Here is a 16,863-nt window from a genome sequence, read left to right on the forward strand (position 1 = left end):
TTTGAAGATGAGGTAATTTCCTGGAACCTACCAATTGATTATTTTACTATAACAAGGAATCATCCAACACGTTTTATTTCTTCATTTTCAAAATGTTTGGAAGTGCCTTTACAGATATGTTAGATATACTGAGAAACAAATACAACAGATCATACTGAAAACCGTGAGTAATATGAGAAAGACATTATACAACCAAAAAAGTATATAGAAGCACAGTGTCATCACAGCATGCTCTGTTTATAATATCGGGCGTGTCCCAGGCAAGAAGAACCCAGCTCAGAAAAATAGAAAGTAGGAGATAACACCTTTTTTTCTTTCCAGATGCCAGACAAAACATCCTCATTGTTGCCCTGAAGCCACCTGGAAGTGGGCTGTGTGGGTTTGGCCATTCACTGTGCTCTGCAGCCCAGATCAGATCCTCCTACCTGAGAAGAGTCCGAAATTCAGCAACTGACAGGTAATTGTGAGCACATAACATGCTCTCTAGACACGTGTGATAGGTAAGCAGCATTGTAAGAATCATTTGCCACAGGGAGACACATGTGATCCCCCCCGATACCACGGATCTTCTGTACGGTCCCCACTGTCACTCACATTTGTCTTACAGCCAACTGGGGTGATCACTTATTCCTTAATTCTCTAATCTCCGCTCCTGACTTTCATAGTTTGGGCATTTGCTTCAACCCACAATGATGCCTAGAACATCAACTGTCACGGCAGGGGGCGGGCACTGGATTTGTTCCTGGAATCTGCACTGCATTTTAAATTGATGTTCAAAATAAGGCTACCAGTGGATGACAGCTATGGGAAAGGCCACTCACTTGGTGGTCTGAGCCAAGAGGAAGCCCTTTGGTCTCTCCCTTTCCACGAGTCTTGGCATCTTTGGGGATGTGAACTGGCGGGGGTAAGCAATTTACTGCACCAGAGCAACTGGACAGTAAAAGATCCAAGTTTACAAATGCACCATTGGAAATGCACAGCCGGAAGAGTGGGCTATGGTGCTGAGTACCTGGGAGGGGGTGCTTACCGATGCCTGATGGGCGCCCCGTGTCAGCCTAAAATACCCATGGGATTACAGCACGTTTGCCCTATGTGGGAACGAACCCAAATAAAACAGAGATCCTATAGCGGTTATGACAAAGAAAAAAAAAAAAGGCACACTCTCCAAGGAAGCATCTCTAAGTGAAGAAACTACATTAGATAGGCAGTGTCTACACTGGCATTGGTGTTATTTAGCGAGTGAGGTTCCTACAAAGGAGGTAATCATCAAGTAGCAGATTACTTCAGCTCCAACCTTATACGGGTGCATGCTCTTTGGCCGAAGGAAGAAAAGAAAGTGTCAGGTCAACAGCGATTTACGCCATCCTAGAGAAGTAATCTTCTCAAATAGGTAGAGCAGTCAGCATCACGTGGACCCTGAATTCCAAAGCAACATGCATCTCTCTATTTGTAAAGTGCTTTGTAGTCCCAAAGGGCAGCGGTAGATGCATAAAAAGATCACCTGTCTCTCAGCTTCTGCAGGTTCAAAGGAGATTTCAATCCCTAAGATAAAATTAACCAGTTTCATCTTGAACAACGGACTGAGGGCAATAATTAAAGCCAAAGAAATCATAAAGGCATCTCATGGACCTTAAAGATGGCCCAGTTTGGATGGCATGATTACTTTCTTGGACTGGGTGGGAAGGGTCATTGCCCTATTGGACTTGAACTATTATTTCCCATCTGGAAAGTGACAGTGTCCTGCTCACCTTGAGTCACAGAAGTGTCTATAAACACTAACTCTGGTGACGATGTTTCTGCACTTTCATGTACTTTTATACATTTCTAAAAGCAAACCACTTTCTATAACCAATCTAAATTGTGTAAAACCATAAAGAAACTGAATTAGGCATTCAGAAGTCCAATACCCCCCAAACTTGAAATTCAGCGTTTGCATTTTGCACACACTCAAAAATCTAAATATACAGAGTTCGTTCCTTTATGAACTTCATCTCAAGTTTCTTTCTCTTTGTTCCTTCTCTTTGAGAAACCAGCCTTGCTAACTGGATGCATGCACATTGGGCTTGGGGAGTGACTGCAGGGTCCGTGTCTCCGTCCTCTCATGTTCCAAGGATGAGGTCCAGGAGGAGGTGGGCAGTGGGCAGCGTTTGCCCGGAACGTGGAAAATCCTCCACACCTGGCAGAGCATCTGGGCTCATCTGAAGGCTGCTACTCTGCAGATCATGTTTATACCTAGTGCCTCAAAATGATGCCTGCAGAGCCCACTTAGTAGGGGGCATTTATCATGACGTGTTAAGTTACTGCCCAAATGGCATCCCCTCCCCCTGAAAGCAAGATGATGCTGGCAGTGTCGGGAAGGACACACATGCCAACCGAGAAACTTCGGGGGCTTAGCATTGCCTGGCCAGTGGTCAGCGGAAACGTTTAATCAGCCTCCCAAGCAGGAGCCTGACCATCCTGTGTCTTTCTTACGTCTCTTGAGCTCTGCCTGTTCTGGGCCCTCGGCACCCAGTCCTCGCCCTGTTCAAGCCTCTGCCCCCAAATACATACACACGAGGGAGCAGTGACAAGGGACGACCAGAAGGGAGCCCAAGGTCAGGGGCCGTTGCATCCCGCATGTCAGCACTGAGTCCAAGACGGTGTGACCCTGGACAGCGACGTGTCATGAGCCCTCCTTCTAAGATATCCCGGAATAAGTGTCCCCCAGCTGGGAAGACAAATGAGAACTTTCCAAAGGTAAAAGCTGTTTGCAACTTTTAAGAAACATTTTCTTTTGGTTTCCATTTATTGCTGTATCAAATGTATGAAAAATCTCTGGCTAAGAAGAAAAATATATATATAAGAATAGTGAAATCATACAGAGGCTGAAATTGAACAGGGAACATGTGCATAAAATAAGGAAACCACGGAAGAATGTTTAAGAGTTTATTTTCATGTTAAAAATGATGAGTTACCCTGTGGTTAGAATATACCTTTCTGCTGGAAAATGTAGTCACTTTATTTCTGAAGTATTTTCAGGAAAAAAAAGAAAAGGAAAAAAAATCCAGAAGTAATGAAGAGTAAGATGGAAAGATTCTGGCAGATTCCATCAGTGACGCCACCATGCAACACACCCTCTCCAGGCAGCAGTGCTAACCGGTGCCCCACAGGAGGTTAGGCTCGGTGTTCTCCCCACCATCGGTTTGGATATTTTTGAGCGAGATGTCTGTACATTTAAAAGCTACAGCGTTGCATGCTTTTATTATAAAATGTCTTTATTCCTGCGCACCTCTCAGCGCCTCAGGGTACTGCCTCTGTTACCTACAAAAATATCTGCTTTCTGTATCTTAGCATAGCCTTTCCACCACCCGCCCCATCCCTTTACACAGCAGGTGATATGCGGTACATCACACGTGTATAATTTTGATGGAGGAGACGGTTGCTGAGTTTATAAACCATCTATCATGTCATTTACAGAGATGAGGATGGAGGATTGAAGCCATTTTTGAGATGACTCGAGTAGGAAACACAATGGTCCCGGTGGCATGGAGGAAGCAGGTGCAATCACTCTGTGTGGTCATTGAAGGGGGACTGCTTAGTTCTCTGACAGAGCCTTGACCGGTCCCAACACCCCACCATTGGGAAGATGCCTTCCTAAAAGGGTGAGGAAAGGATGCAAACAACAAATGCAGACTTCCTAAAACTTAAAAATCAGCAAAGTACTTGTCTACAGATGTGGCAATGGTACAAAAATCAATCCATGTTTTCCCTGCATTAATGTTTATACACAGACACGCTCTGCCTGGAGTTTAAGTCTGGGAGCTTACCCTGGCCAGGGCACAACACAAAACAGCTAGGAAGTCAGTGAGTCCTCTGCTGGTGTGCACAGAGCATCCCAAGGTTTGCTGGGTGGCGCCCTTCCGGGAAACTTGAAGTGTCTTCTGGCTTTCCCTCCGATGCAACCCTGTGCGCTTATACTGTTGTGGCAGCCGCTCCTCGATCCCTGGGCGCGGTGTGGAGAGCGACACATCTGGCCGCTGGGAACACTGGTCTCACCCTCCCCCGCTAGGTGGCCTGGTCATCATGGGCTCCTGAGCCACCCTTCGTGTTACCCACGAAGTTCCCAGCCTGTTCCCCTCCCAAGGCTTGCTGGTGTCTGCCTTGGAGGTGGAGGAGGAGGTCTACACAGTCACTTCCTAAGGAGAGGAAGGGACTTTATCAACACTGTTCTGTTCAGATCATTATTCACACTGAGCAATTGGATATTTCAGCTATAAAAACCTGGAAGATCCAGGCACATGCAGGTCCCTAGGGAACTGTATTTCAAGGTTTCATGATTTATGTCTTTTCCCCATCTTGGTTTAGATATGTAGAAGCATAGTTCCTATTTGTTTTAAATGATCTTTTGGAAATCAGGCAGATATAATCCATGGCTGCTGGTCAGCAGGAGATATTTAGGACAAGAAGAACTTCACTGAAATCCTGGACAGTGGAATGATGCCCACGGCAAATCGGGGGACCGTGGACTGTGCTGGTTCCTGCTATATACTGTATCCTCTGACTCTTCACTACTCACATACGTATGTGTGTGTGCGCGCACGAGTGTGTGCTGTGTGGTAAAAGGGACCCCTCTTCCATGACCTTTCATGCGACTTTCACCTTGAACTGACTTTGAACAAAGGTGACTATGCAGAGCCTGTATCACCCACAGGAGGCAACTTCAGCACCACGGACAGCTCCTGACTCTTGAGAAAGCACTGGCACCTTCTACCGTCTAGCGCCCCCAAGTCTGCACTCCGCCCACATCACTCACTCAGACCCCAGGGAACACTCTGATTAGCCAGCTTCTCTGTAACGCTAATCATGACAATGGTAACGTCCTCCTTCCTTTCCAGATCACCTCCCCTGCCAGAGCCTCACTGAACCAGGGGCTCCTTTGGATAGCTATGCTGCATTAGTGTGTGAACTTCCTTTCAGCATCCCCAGTGGCTCTGGGCCACGTCCCTGCCTCGAACCCCTCAATCAGCAGTGACAGGCTCCTCAGGCCACCTGAGGTGCCCTTCGTGCCAGGCATTAGCTGTCTCTTTGCAAACTCCCTTTGAAGCTAATGCCTGGGCCTCCTGGCTCCGTTCACCCACCAAGTTGAAAGATTTTTTGGAACTTCACCCACTTCACTCCTCAATCCCCAACTTAAACATAAGATTGACTGAACATTGGCCTCTAAATATCAGGCCTATGTCCTTGGTAATCTATGCACCATTTAGAAACCCACCGCAGTGCTGTGGGCAGGAGACACGGGTCAGAGGAGGCCGGGCCGTACTGCCCCCCGCTTCCCCAAAACAACCAAATGTCCCTTGTTCAAATAGCTCGCTCAGCAGCCATGTGGGGTCAAGAAGCTGCTTCCCTGCACCTTTGCTGCTCTGGCTTTTAAATTTCTATTTCCTAGAGATGCAGGTGGCACCAGAAAGCTCAGGATCCTCACTAACCCATTTCAGTAAAATGTTACACTCTCCTAATCTGAAATTCCTGCTTTGCTTGAAACCATTCATACAATTCCTTGAAAAACAGTTTTGAATCTAAAAATTATGCAGTGGTCACGCTTTTTTTTTTTTTTCTTCCCTATTGCCACTTTGGCTTTCCAATAGCTATGGTTTTTTCAACATAATCCCTTAAACTCTCGAATAGTCATTTACGCGACTTGAGGGCAAACCCCTTGCTTTTCTCCATCAGAGCACACCCTGTGTAGGTATTATCTCTGCCAGAGTCATGGCTGATGAGTTTTGGGGGGGTAAGGTGGGGAGGGTCATTGTATGGAAGGACTTCTACATATTGCTAAGTGGAAACATCATTCTACTTACTTTCATATTGTGGTGGTTGTTGTTCTGGTAAAATGGAAGTTTAATCTGAATGTACTTTGCACGCAACTTCCTTTCTGTATATATTAACTTAAAATTTTGATTTCAGTTCGGATAACACATTGCGTTGACCAGAAAGCACCAGTATAAAGACAACTATTTCGGGGTCTTTTCTAAAACCCTCAGAAATGCACTCCAGGAATTCCCGTGAATCTTCCACAGGCAGAAGATAAAAAATAAATGTGGCTGACATGTGTTCACCAAAGTTTTTAAGCTTCATATAGAAAACTGTAAAGACATGGCCCTCCCTCACAGGATATTAATATTTTATGTAAAACCCCATGGCCCCAGTCCTGATACAAGGAAGCTTCACAACAAAGAGAAGGAAGGACAGCATGAGGAGAAGTTTCTCAGATATGGCCCCCTAGGTGAGGAGTGTGGAAAACTGGAGGACACCTAACGTCCTGAAGGGACGCGGCAAACGCCAGCGACTCAAACTCATGTGTAAATGAAACATCTCAGAGAGAAGACCACAATTGCTTTTCTTCACGTTTCAAAAAGAATTCCAGAGGCCAAAGGAAACCAGGTGCAGGTGCAAATGTATATAAAAATAACGAGCAGCGCTCATAACAAATAAGGGCGGCTACATTCGGCATCTTTCACGTACGTCCCATCTCAGGCCAAGGGCAAGGAATGTCCGCTGTGCTTTAAAAGTTCTAGGAATAGAAAAATCAACACCCAAGCCTTTTCTAAATCCACACGGCCGTTTGTCGCGAGATGACTAACAACGTCTGTGGGGTCAGGTTTATTGTATTTGAACTGAGCTAGTACCAGGCAGCAGATACAACTGTCGTCTTAGAATTTCTCCAGGATCTGCATGTGGCCGCTTTAGAGACATTTCCTGGCTTATCACCTGGCAGCTCTAGCTCTCTGGGCCTCTGACACCTGCTCATAAAAGGATCCCTCCCAGACCTCCACAAATTAAGCTTTGTTAAATCATCCCCTATTGCTGAACAAACTCACTGCTCCACCGTTCAAAAAACAGAAGGCATAAAGGTGAATACAAACGTAAGAAAGGAGTTCACATCTGGTCTTGCAGCCTTTCCATATAGTCTCTAAGGTCCCGGGGGCCCCCCAGCCCGGTGTCCTGACAGACCCACTTGATGTTATCCTCACTGTCAAACAGGATGGAGTTGGTATATGGGCCGCCATCCTCCGGGAGGATGGTGGTATAGGAAGTAAACTTGACTCTCTTCCTCTTTGGGCCCGATGGGTTTATAGGCTCACTTTTAATGTCTTTGTCATAGACATAGTCAGAGGGTCTGAGTAGTTGACTGTGGAAAGTCTTCTGGGAGCCGCCGTTGAGAAGGAAGTTCCTCTCCTCGAACTGCAGCCCCCTGTCTATCATGGTTGTGCACTCCTCCGATGGGAGGGTGATGTCCACGGGGTTTTCCAGAAGTTCTACTTCATTCCCAAGCCAGACCCAGTCATGGGAGTGGGGGATGTTGCCTTGTTCGCTCACAGCGAATCTTTTGTGTCTGTATTTCCAAGCAAATGCCACACAGTTGATTAAGAAGACCAAAATGGCCAGGCAGAAGACACAGAGCAGAGCGTACATGCCGATCTCCAAGTCAGTTAACCCCCTTGAGGTCACTGTAAGGTCACTGGGATTATTGGGTTCCGGTAACTTCCCTTGAGTGGGGAAGCTTGTGAAGGCGTCTGGACCGCCACTCTTGAGTAACTTCTTATCCTTTCCTTCCAGGGGGGACTGTGGGGTTGTGCTTTTGTTGCTACGTTCCTCTTGGCCAACAGAGGCGCCATGTTGGAACCACTCCTGAACCGCTCTCTCCTGGTTTCCTTCACGCCCTATGGAATTACTGAAGTGGTCTTTATATTCCCGACTGAAGCCCTCGATATCGTTGGTGCCTCCCAGGTGCTCATCAACGTTTGGTTCAAATTTGACCTTGACATTTCCTTTACCCACAGCAAGAACACTCTTCCTCTTGGTCTTCTGACAGGGCTCACTAATCATCATTTCTAATTTAATCAGGGGACCTTGGCCTTCACCTTGTGCAACCACAACCGGCCATTTGGACTGAAGGTTTGCCTGGACAGACACCACCATTTCATCCAATGACGACACAGTAACTGAAAAATCCTTGGGATCATAAATGTCTAAGGGTGTCACCGAACCATCACTGAACAAAATCCAAGAACTGACTATCGCTTCCTAGGAAAAATGAAACCAAAGCATTATGTTATAATCAGGTTCCTTCAAATTACAAACATAAATATGACTTCTTATATAATATCACTTAAATATACAGACTGGAAAAATAAACTTCTATGTTTTATAATCTTGAACCGTTCTTGGCATGCCTTGAACTGACATCAATAATACACTATCGCTCCACTGATATGAGGAGCAAATAATATACTTTAATGAATGCATTAAGGTGCATATTAATTTATTGCATGCCACACAATAGAAGTTGACTTTGACCTTTCTAGAAAACATTTTGAAAGATCAGGCAATTTATCTGAATCAGGATCAGGTGCAACTAATCAGGCTACTGCTCCAGATAATATCACTTTGAACATTCTTTATTAGGAAGCCAGTGCTGATGAAGCAAAACACGCACCGGGTGAGGGGCCTGGGGAAAGGCGCCTTACGGGAATGAGCTCACCAGAAAGGCACAGCACCCTGGTATCTTAATAAACACTCATTACTAGTTTAAAGACGGAGGGGAGCTTTAGAGTTGGCAATGACTGTAAACGGTGGTGATTTGGTGCCCATTAGTCATGCTTGTTCAAGCAGCTGACATGGAAATTCCAAGTATCAAAACAACCTGCTTTGGCAAAAGGAAAAACCTGTGATCCCATGGTCATGGTCCAGCAGAGTGTGTCAAGCACACATAAGGCTGCTGTAAAGCAAATGGTATATGGACACATGGTTGATGTATAAAACCAGTATGAAGAAAATGTATCTAAGTCACTGGTATTTTTCTTGAATAAGAAGCAGGAAGAAGCTTCATGCCCACCCCCGCCCCCAATCCTAGCTCTACTGATGCCGTCTGCAGATGCGAGGGGGAGGGAAGTGGTCTCAATGACCGGGGACAAAAGGACTCTGGAATCCCACCTGCTGCGGGGCCTGGAGAACGTCCTGGGCGGCCACCATCGAGACGATGGCTCTTTTGTCCGCTCTGTGAGGCTTCAGGGCAAGAGACAAGCCAGCCACCAGCTGCACGCCCAGGTCGGCGATGGTGACGCGGTCATCCAGGACGATCACCGTCTTCTCGGCCAGGATGGAGTCAGAGAGCGGGGAGAGCACCTTCAAAGGAAGCGAGCAAGCTCAGGGTCTGCTACACACAACCGTCTTAAACTCCTAACTGACCTTTCCCACCAGCATGTTCCCTCAGTCTGCCAAATGAGTACACTTTGAGGAACTCTGTAGGTAAGGTTATGCTGTGGTCCAATGACACTTGCCAGCTGGAGGAGACTCATGAACATCATGTTGGTCCAGTTCCTTGCCTTTGATTCACAGCATGACAACGACAGTGTATTTTCCAAGAAGAGCTTAATTTAACATAGAGACAATAGCTAAAAATTGCCCACCTTGGGACCAGGCACTCAAAGAGCAACGGTTTCGCAACAACTAATACTTAGATGTGAAAATGGCAGAATTGGGGGGGAGCTCTTACATGGAACAGGGCTCAGCCACCTTCTCTTGCTCACCTCCTTCCAGTGGGCAGTTAGCTGTGCACTATGGGACAACAGTGATCATGGGGTGGGCCACTGTGTCACCTCCAGAGAGACCACATGAGCAAAGTGGGAGAGGGATTTTTTATGTCCGGAGAAGCCACTCCTTCTCATCTACCATCTAGTTTGCAACCAATGGTGACCAACACATGGAGAGGAATATCCAGCGGGCAGAATTTCCGGAACTGCCCCCACCCCCACTGCCCCGAAGATGGGACTATGATGAGAAATCACTCTCATGATTACGGTGTGTTTCTAAGGCAGCTTTGCCTTCAAATAGGGAGCTCATGCTGGATTATCCAAGGGGAGTGCAATGGTAACATGTGAAGCCCTTTAAAGCAGAGAGCTCGCCCTGGCTGGTGACAGAAGAAAACATTTCAGAGATTCAAAGTGTGGGAAGGGTCTGGCCCAGATATTACTGCTAACGGAGGGGCCACATGAGAAGTGATACAGGTGGCCCCTCGGGGAGCAGTGAGTGGCCCTTGTTGGCAGTCCGTGAGGAAACCCTCAGTCCTACACCCGCGAGGAACTGCAATCTGCTAACAGCCCGAATGAGTTGGGAAGCACATCCTCTCTGAAGCCCAGCCTGGCCACCACCTTCACCGCAGCCTTGTGATACCCTGAGCACGGAACCCTGCCCAGCTCTCGTTGACTCCTGACCTACAGAACCGAGTTAATGAACGAGCGGTGCTGTTAGCCACTCGTTTTATAACATACCACAGAACCACGGAAGAGTAATACAAAATAGAGCACGTTCCATCCAGCTTCATCAAAATTAGCTTTGCCAACACCTAAAATATGACTCAATTAACTATGAGTGCTAACACTTTCAAGTTTTCTTAGAAAACATGCTGCAGCATTTCTGCATAATTACGCCGTTCAAACTAACCGGAAAAATAGTTTTACTCCTACTCTAGTAAAATACAGAGCACTTAATTGTGGATTTTAAAATTATTTTTAGTGCAAACATATTATTTAAGAATTTTCTGCCCATGGGGCGCCTGGGTGGCTCAGCCAGTCGAGCATCTGACTGCAGCTCAGATCATAATCTCACGGTTCATGAATTCGAGCTCCGCATCAGGCTCTGTGCTGACAGCTCAGAGCCTGGAGCCTGCGTCAGATTCTGTCTCCCTCTCTCTCTGCCCATCCCCCACTCGTGCTCTGTCTCTCTCTCTCTGTCTCAAAAGTAAATAAACTTTAATTTTTTTTTTTAATTTCTGTCTACTGTTCAAAGTGTAACATATAGCTAAGTGGTTAACCCTCAAGGTTAGGAAAACAAAACTAGTTTTCTCAGGTTTGCCATCTTCTATTAGTGGTATATGACGAGTAATTATCATACTGGGGGAAAGGTGGCTTCTGCTGTGTGTTTAATTTAGCTTTGGCGGTAAAAGAAATTAGAGATTTTTTTTCTCAAGTCTCCCTGAGATGCAAAAATGATTTTAAGTTACTTTATTAAAATTGGGGACTATTCTATTTCTGCCCATGATTCTCTTATGCGGGTGCACATGCGCACGCGCACACACACACACCTGGACACTCGTCACTACAGACTGGGCTGGGGCCGTGGCAAGGGGGGCGTGGCCTGTACCTGCACGGTGGTTATCCCCGGCTCCCGGCCCACCAGGGTCCTGCCGCCCTGTAACTGCGCGATCCTCGGCTCCTCCACCTTCATGGACTCCATCACCAGGTCAGTGATGTCGAACTGCCAGTCGGGGCCCAGCATGTAGCTCAGCTGACCCAAGTCGGGCGCCTCGGCCACAAACTGGGTGAGGACGCGCACCGTGGCGTGCTGGTACTGCAGGGAGCAGCCGCGCCCCTTCTTCTCCTCGTCCTCCTCATCCTCACTCTCCCGGGTGGGCCTGGGGACACAAACAAGCCGGGATACATGTCACGGCTGTGAAGAAGCATCCCCACTTCAACCTCCAGATTCTCTGTGAGTGTACAGAACACGCGACGTGGTTTTTCTGCCCACCAGACCCGGGCGCCATCGGCTCATTCCCCGTCTGTTCCTTTCCGGCGGCCCCTGTGAACCTGCTTGGAGCTCGGAAGGTGAGTACCACCCCCGCCTTCCCGCCGCAGGACACGCGGCCCCCAGACAGGGAGAGGCTGTCCCCACCCTGCGTTCTGGAACTCTGTGGTCTGAAACTGTCCCCGCTGTGGGGACTGTGAAGTCCCCGGTCAGAAGAGTCGCTGGGCATGGTGTTCACTCCTCACAGGCCCAGGCACTGAGACCGGCTGCCGCAATGTCCCTCTAGGCGTGGGGTCAAGGGCGGGCCCCCGGGATGGCCCAGCACTGGCCCCTGGCTGGCCGGGGACAGGGAGGCTGGAGTGCCCTTTCCCACCCCGTGGCCCACCCACGGCACTCGGCCACAGAGTTGCTGAGGGGTCATGTGGGAAGGCAGGGGTGCGCTCGTGCTGGCAGCCGACACCCCGGCTCAGAGGGCCTGGACTGCCGCCCCAGCCGTGCACAGCCGAGGGGCAAATCCTCACTGGCTCTGCTGCTCCAGGACCTTCCCCTCCAGACGAACCTGTCCTGTGTGCTTTGCGAGAGCACCTTGCTTGGTGACGGGTCTACAACCATCAGTGGACAGGGGTGGGGGGCCGGGGAGACAGTGGCTGTGATTCACACGCACTGAGTCAGCCCTACTATGTGTTGGGTCTCGCTCTACCTGCTCCCGTGACCATGAGCGCTCGTGGATCCAGCCGTCTAGGTGCGGGGTCCATGCCCAGGCTGCAAAGCCCCCCGTGCCCTTTTCCCCCTTAAAGTAACCTCCCTGCGTCTTCAAAACAGCCATGAAAGATGTTCCTATTTCTGCACAAAGATGCCATGGTTAACACACAGCCGAGGCAGCTGGTGGTCGGCAAATTTAGTTCCATTTGACTTCGGAAACCCATCTTCTTTAAGATCTATCCTTCTGCCTCCCTGCAAGGTCTGGGAACCATTTAGAAAGAAACAGTTTGTCACCAGCATCGGTAAACAAGCATGTTGTGGTTTCCCAGCGTGAGGGGTGAATATCTTTGCTGGTGAGTGAGGTGGTTATTGTACCAAAGGGACGTGGCATCAAAAACACGCAATGACATTCTGAGAAGTTATTCCCATTTCACTTTTCAATCCTTCTGATTTTACCACGGGGAATGAAGGTCTCTGGTCTGGGCTGTCCCTCACACTTATCTGACACTTCCTGGTGGACTCATTAAACACCAGTTATCCCAGGGCACACGGGGGGCTCAGTCAGTTAAGCGTCTGACTCTTGGTTTCAGCTCAGGTCATGATCTCACGGTTTGTGAGATCGAGCCCCACATCAGGTTCTGTGCTGACAAGTGTAGAGCCTGCTTGGGACTCTCTCCCTCCCTCTTTCTCTGTTCCTCCCCTGTTCTCTCTCTCAAGAGAAAGAATTAAACTTTAAAAAAAGAAAAAGACCAACTCAGACAAAGAGCAGTATCTATGCAGAATGTAACACCAACTTTTTTTCATTGCATTACTTTTTACCAGTTGGCCATTTTTGATAGTGATGTGAAATTTCCCTTAAGTAAGTGAATAGAAGCGAAAAAAAGAACAATATTAAGTATATATTACAGGTGCCATTCCAAAGAGGCAGTATCAGAAGAGTGGTGAGTGACTAAATGAAGTATTAGAAATACTTTATTAATCAAACCACTCTGTTGTTTTGGGACATATAGCATTCTATTTTTTTTTTTAACTTTAAATTTCGGGGCACCTGGGTGGCTCAGTAGGTTGAGTGGCAGACTCTTAATTATGGTTGAGTCACATATCACAGTTTGTGAATTCAAGCCCTGTGTTGGGCTGTGCACTGACAGCACGGAGCCTGCTTGGAATTCTCTCTCTCTCTCTCTCTGCCCCTTCTGTGCTCTCTCTGTCAAAAATGAACTTAAAAGAAAAAAGTTTAAATTTTGCATTAATTAGAAATTCACTGTAAGTTAAAAAAATCATTTAGAGGGAGGTCCTGTATGCTCTTTGCTCTGCTAACATCTTGCATCATCACAGCACAATCCCAAGACCAGGAAACAGACATTGGTACAAACCACAGGCTTATTCAGAGTTCAACAGTTTAACCACTGCATGTGTGCACGTGCGTGTGTGACTCGATGCAATTTTATCACCGGAGGATTCATGTAACCATAGCCACAACTGAGACACAGGACTGGTCTGTCCCCATGGGGATGCCCTCAGCTACCCCTTGATAGTCTACATGATCCCTAGTCCATGGTGACCACCAATCTGTTTTCCATTTTCTAGATCATTCTAAATGGGACCATATAGTATGCACTCTCTTAAAATGCTGCCAGGGATGTGGATGGAGTAACCAGCTGAATATACGTGGCTGCTGGGAGAGTGAAATGGTACAGCCTCCCTGGGAAATAGTTTGCAGTTTCTTTTAAAGTTAACTATGCCCTTATCATATGACCCAACAATTACGCTCTTGGGCACTTTCCCCAGAAAACGTGCTCACACACAAGCTTGCACAGGAGGGTCATGGCGGCTCCATCCAGGAGGGCCCCGACCTTCTGTGGTGAATGATTCAGCGTGCTGACACGGTATACCCCACAGATCACCCCTCACCGATAAAACAACAGGAATGCCCCATACAGCCAACAACTGGGGTGGATCTCAAGGGATTTATGCTGCATACAAACACCTCAGTTTTAAAAGTTACACACTGTCCGGTACCATCTTCCAGCTAGAGAAATGTCTGCTTTCAAGGGCCACCTCTTAAAGTCAATGGGTTTAGCATTTTAATTCTATCTGTAAAATCCTTTCATAGAAGTACCAGATAAGGGCTTGAGTGACGAGACAGGAATCTTACAGAGATGTCATCTTTAGAAGTCTGCCTACTACACTATGTGTTATTTCATGCTTGGGACCACTCTCTTCGGTGAGACTGTCATCTCCAAATTATAGATGAAAAAACTGAGGAACAGAGGGGTTCATCAACTGGCCCAAGGTCACAGAGTTCTGTGTGGGGAAGTTCACAAGGATGAACACGTCAGCGGCTTCATTCCAGAGCCCACAACGTAACCCCTGTGCCAGGCTCCACAGATGAAGGTTGACATTTACGAACAGGGAACTGAGAATGAGCAGCATGGACGGGAAGGAACGACGGGGAAACAGGACACAAGGAAACACCTCTACCCAGCGCTCTGTGCTTCGTACGCACTGCAGCGTTATGCTGCATCCCAGCAACTGTTCTATGAAGTGGACACTATTCGTATCTTCATGAGAATTTCCTCAGTCAGAAGGCTAGAAAGTACCTAGTCGGGTCCACTGAACCCCAATCCAAGGCCACTGTGACCACCGCAGAGGCCGCTTCCCCGAGGTCATCTCCCCAGGGACCTGGGTCTCAGGACTCAGCCCTCCCTCAGCTCCTCACCTTCTGTTGGATGCCACGGGGATCCGCCATCCCTTGATCTGGCTCAGCTCTGTGTCTGAGATCTCAATCTGCAGGGGGAGCCTGGGCACCCACACGGTGACTTCCAGCTGAGAGGTGAAGTGCTTGTGGGTGAAGTTCACGGTCGTGTGCACTTGGCTCTTCATCTCCTTCCCGTTCACAAAAATGGAATCGCAGTGGTTAGAAACCTTTGGGAGAATCAGAATCCTGAGATGCATCAGCAGGAAAACACAGGCACCGAGGAGCAGTGAAAGTTCGTGAACTCTGATTTATTAGACACCAAGACAATCAGAAGAACATGACTCCAACAAAAGGTAATTTGTAGGCACTAATTAGTGACAAATACTGATAAACAGACTCCAGGAAAACCATTTTGTATTACAAAATACTGACAAGTAAAACCATAAACATAATTTAATGGAGTTCTATAACCTTTGTTGCTTCTTTTGTGGGTTTTTTCCCTCTACCTCACCTTCTTTATGTACTCAAACCACCACTAATCAAACCCCAGGTGCAATATATTTCACTCTTGCACCATGTTTGAAGATATGTAAAAGGTAGCCATATGTTACTAAAAAAAATGACTTTATTCAAGCCATCAAGAGAATCTTTTCTGAAAAACCAAGAAAGCTTTGTACTATGTTAAAATCCTTGTAGGAAAAATACTCATGGAATGTGGATATAATTATTGGTGCCCCATTAAACTGCAGTTTTGCAGACTGGAAGTAAGGATGTAGCGTTTTGCTACGTTTTTTTTGACTCAGCACTGGGGGGGGGTGCCCTCTTAATGTGCACGTGTTAGCAGGTTACGTATCGGACAATTTAAACCCCCATCTCACTCCACCTCTTCCAGATAAACAAGTGAAATGTTGACGACATCTCTCCTGGACCTTCTGGAAAATGTCATTGAGGTATGTGGTGGGGAGGGTGCAGAGGGGGCAAGGGTCACTTCCAAGTGCAGGGGACACAAAAACTGAGAATTCACCGCAGAATCACAATGGCAAGGGGTCCACAATGTCATTCTATAGGTGAAGGACCTGTAGCCAGCGATGTGGTTTAACTGGCTCAGGTCACACACTGCTTTTTGGGGTCTCCTGTCAGTCTGAGCCACCGGCAGACCTGAGTGCCACCATGCAGGGTGTTTTTCAAATCACAAATGAGGACTTATTCTTGACCTCCTCTTCCTCACCTGAGTCGGTACTCACAGCCCAGGCCTCCTTTCCAAGCCCCACATGGTCATGTCCAAAGCAAGGTCATAAGTGCCAACTTCCAAACTCCAAAAGCAAACCTTGTTATTGTTGTTGTTGTTTTTAAATGTTTTTAAAAATTGTTTTTGAGAGAAAGAGAGATGGAAAGTAAGCAGGGGAGGAACAGAGAAAGAGGAGACACAGAATCCAAAGCAGGCTCCAGGCTCCGAGATGTCAGCACAGAGCCAGACGCTGGGCTGGAACTCACAAACAAGGAGATCATGACCTGAGCTGAAGTCGGATGCTCAACCAACTGGGCCACCCAGGTGCCCCTTCAGCCACCTTTACGTAGAACAGACCGAGGCCCCTAGCAGGAACATTGGCTAAGATCCCTGTGACACTGACTGGGTAACCCTGGTCCTCAGAGCGCCGCGTGGGGTGACCGTGTATGCCTGTGCCCTCCAGGGACAAGGGAGAAGAAAATGGATGATGGGAGCAATCAGCTGTCTCTGGGGGGCATGACCCAGGAACGTAAATCGGCACAACTGTGCCCAGGATTGCCAAGAGAGCAATCGCAACAAGACTTTCGATGAGAGCAGAAATGGAAGGGAGAAGCCTGTTTTTATTTCAAGATCCCGGGCCCAGCTGCCTTTCCCTCAGACACTCAGAAAGGGG

At 47.6% G+C, this 16,863-nt stretch overlaps 1 protein-coding gene across 3 annotated transcripts in view; it reads right to left on the minus strand.

The window, feature by feature from the left end:
• Nucleotides 1-317: 317 nt before the first annotated feature.
• LOC120234796 (transmembrane protein 132B) overlaps nucleotides 318-16,863 on the minus strand; it is a 368,719-nt gene continuing 352,173 nt past the window's right edge. For all 3 annotated transcript variants that reach the window (XM_039236821.1, XM_039236961.1, XM_039236887.1), the window contains 4 exons: nucleotides 14,984-15,189; nucleotides 11,182-11,452; nucleotides 8,974-9,165; nucleotides 318-8,064 (listed from right to left, as the gene is read on the minus strand). In XM_039236821.1, coding sequence (XP_039092752.1) covers nucleotides 6,916-8,064; nucleotides 8,974-9,165; nucleotides 11,182-11,452; nucleotides 14,984-15,189 — 1,818 coding nt within the window. In that variant the 3' untranslated portion in view covers nucleotides 318-6,915. The remainder of the gene's footprint in view (nucleotides 8,065-8,973; nucleotides 9,166-11,181; nucleotides 11,453-14,983; nucleotides 15,190-16,863) is intronic.

This window comes from Hyaena hyaena, unplaced genomic scaffold (assembly GCF_003009895.1).
Source record: "Hyaena hyaena isolate Hyena2069 unplaced genomic scaffold, ASM300989v1 scaffold_0, whole genome shotgun sequence".
NCBI classification, from domain to species: domain Eukaryota; kingdom Metazoa; phylum Chordata; class Mammalia; order Carnivora; family Hyaenidae; genus Hyaena; species Hyaena hyaena.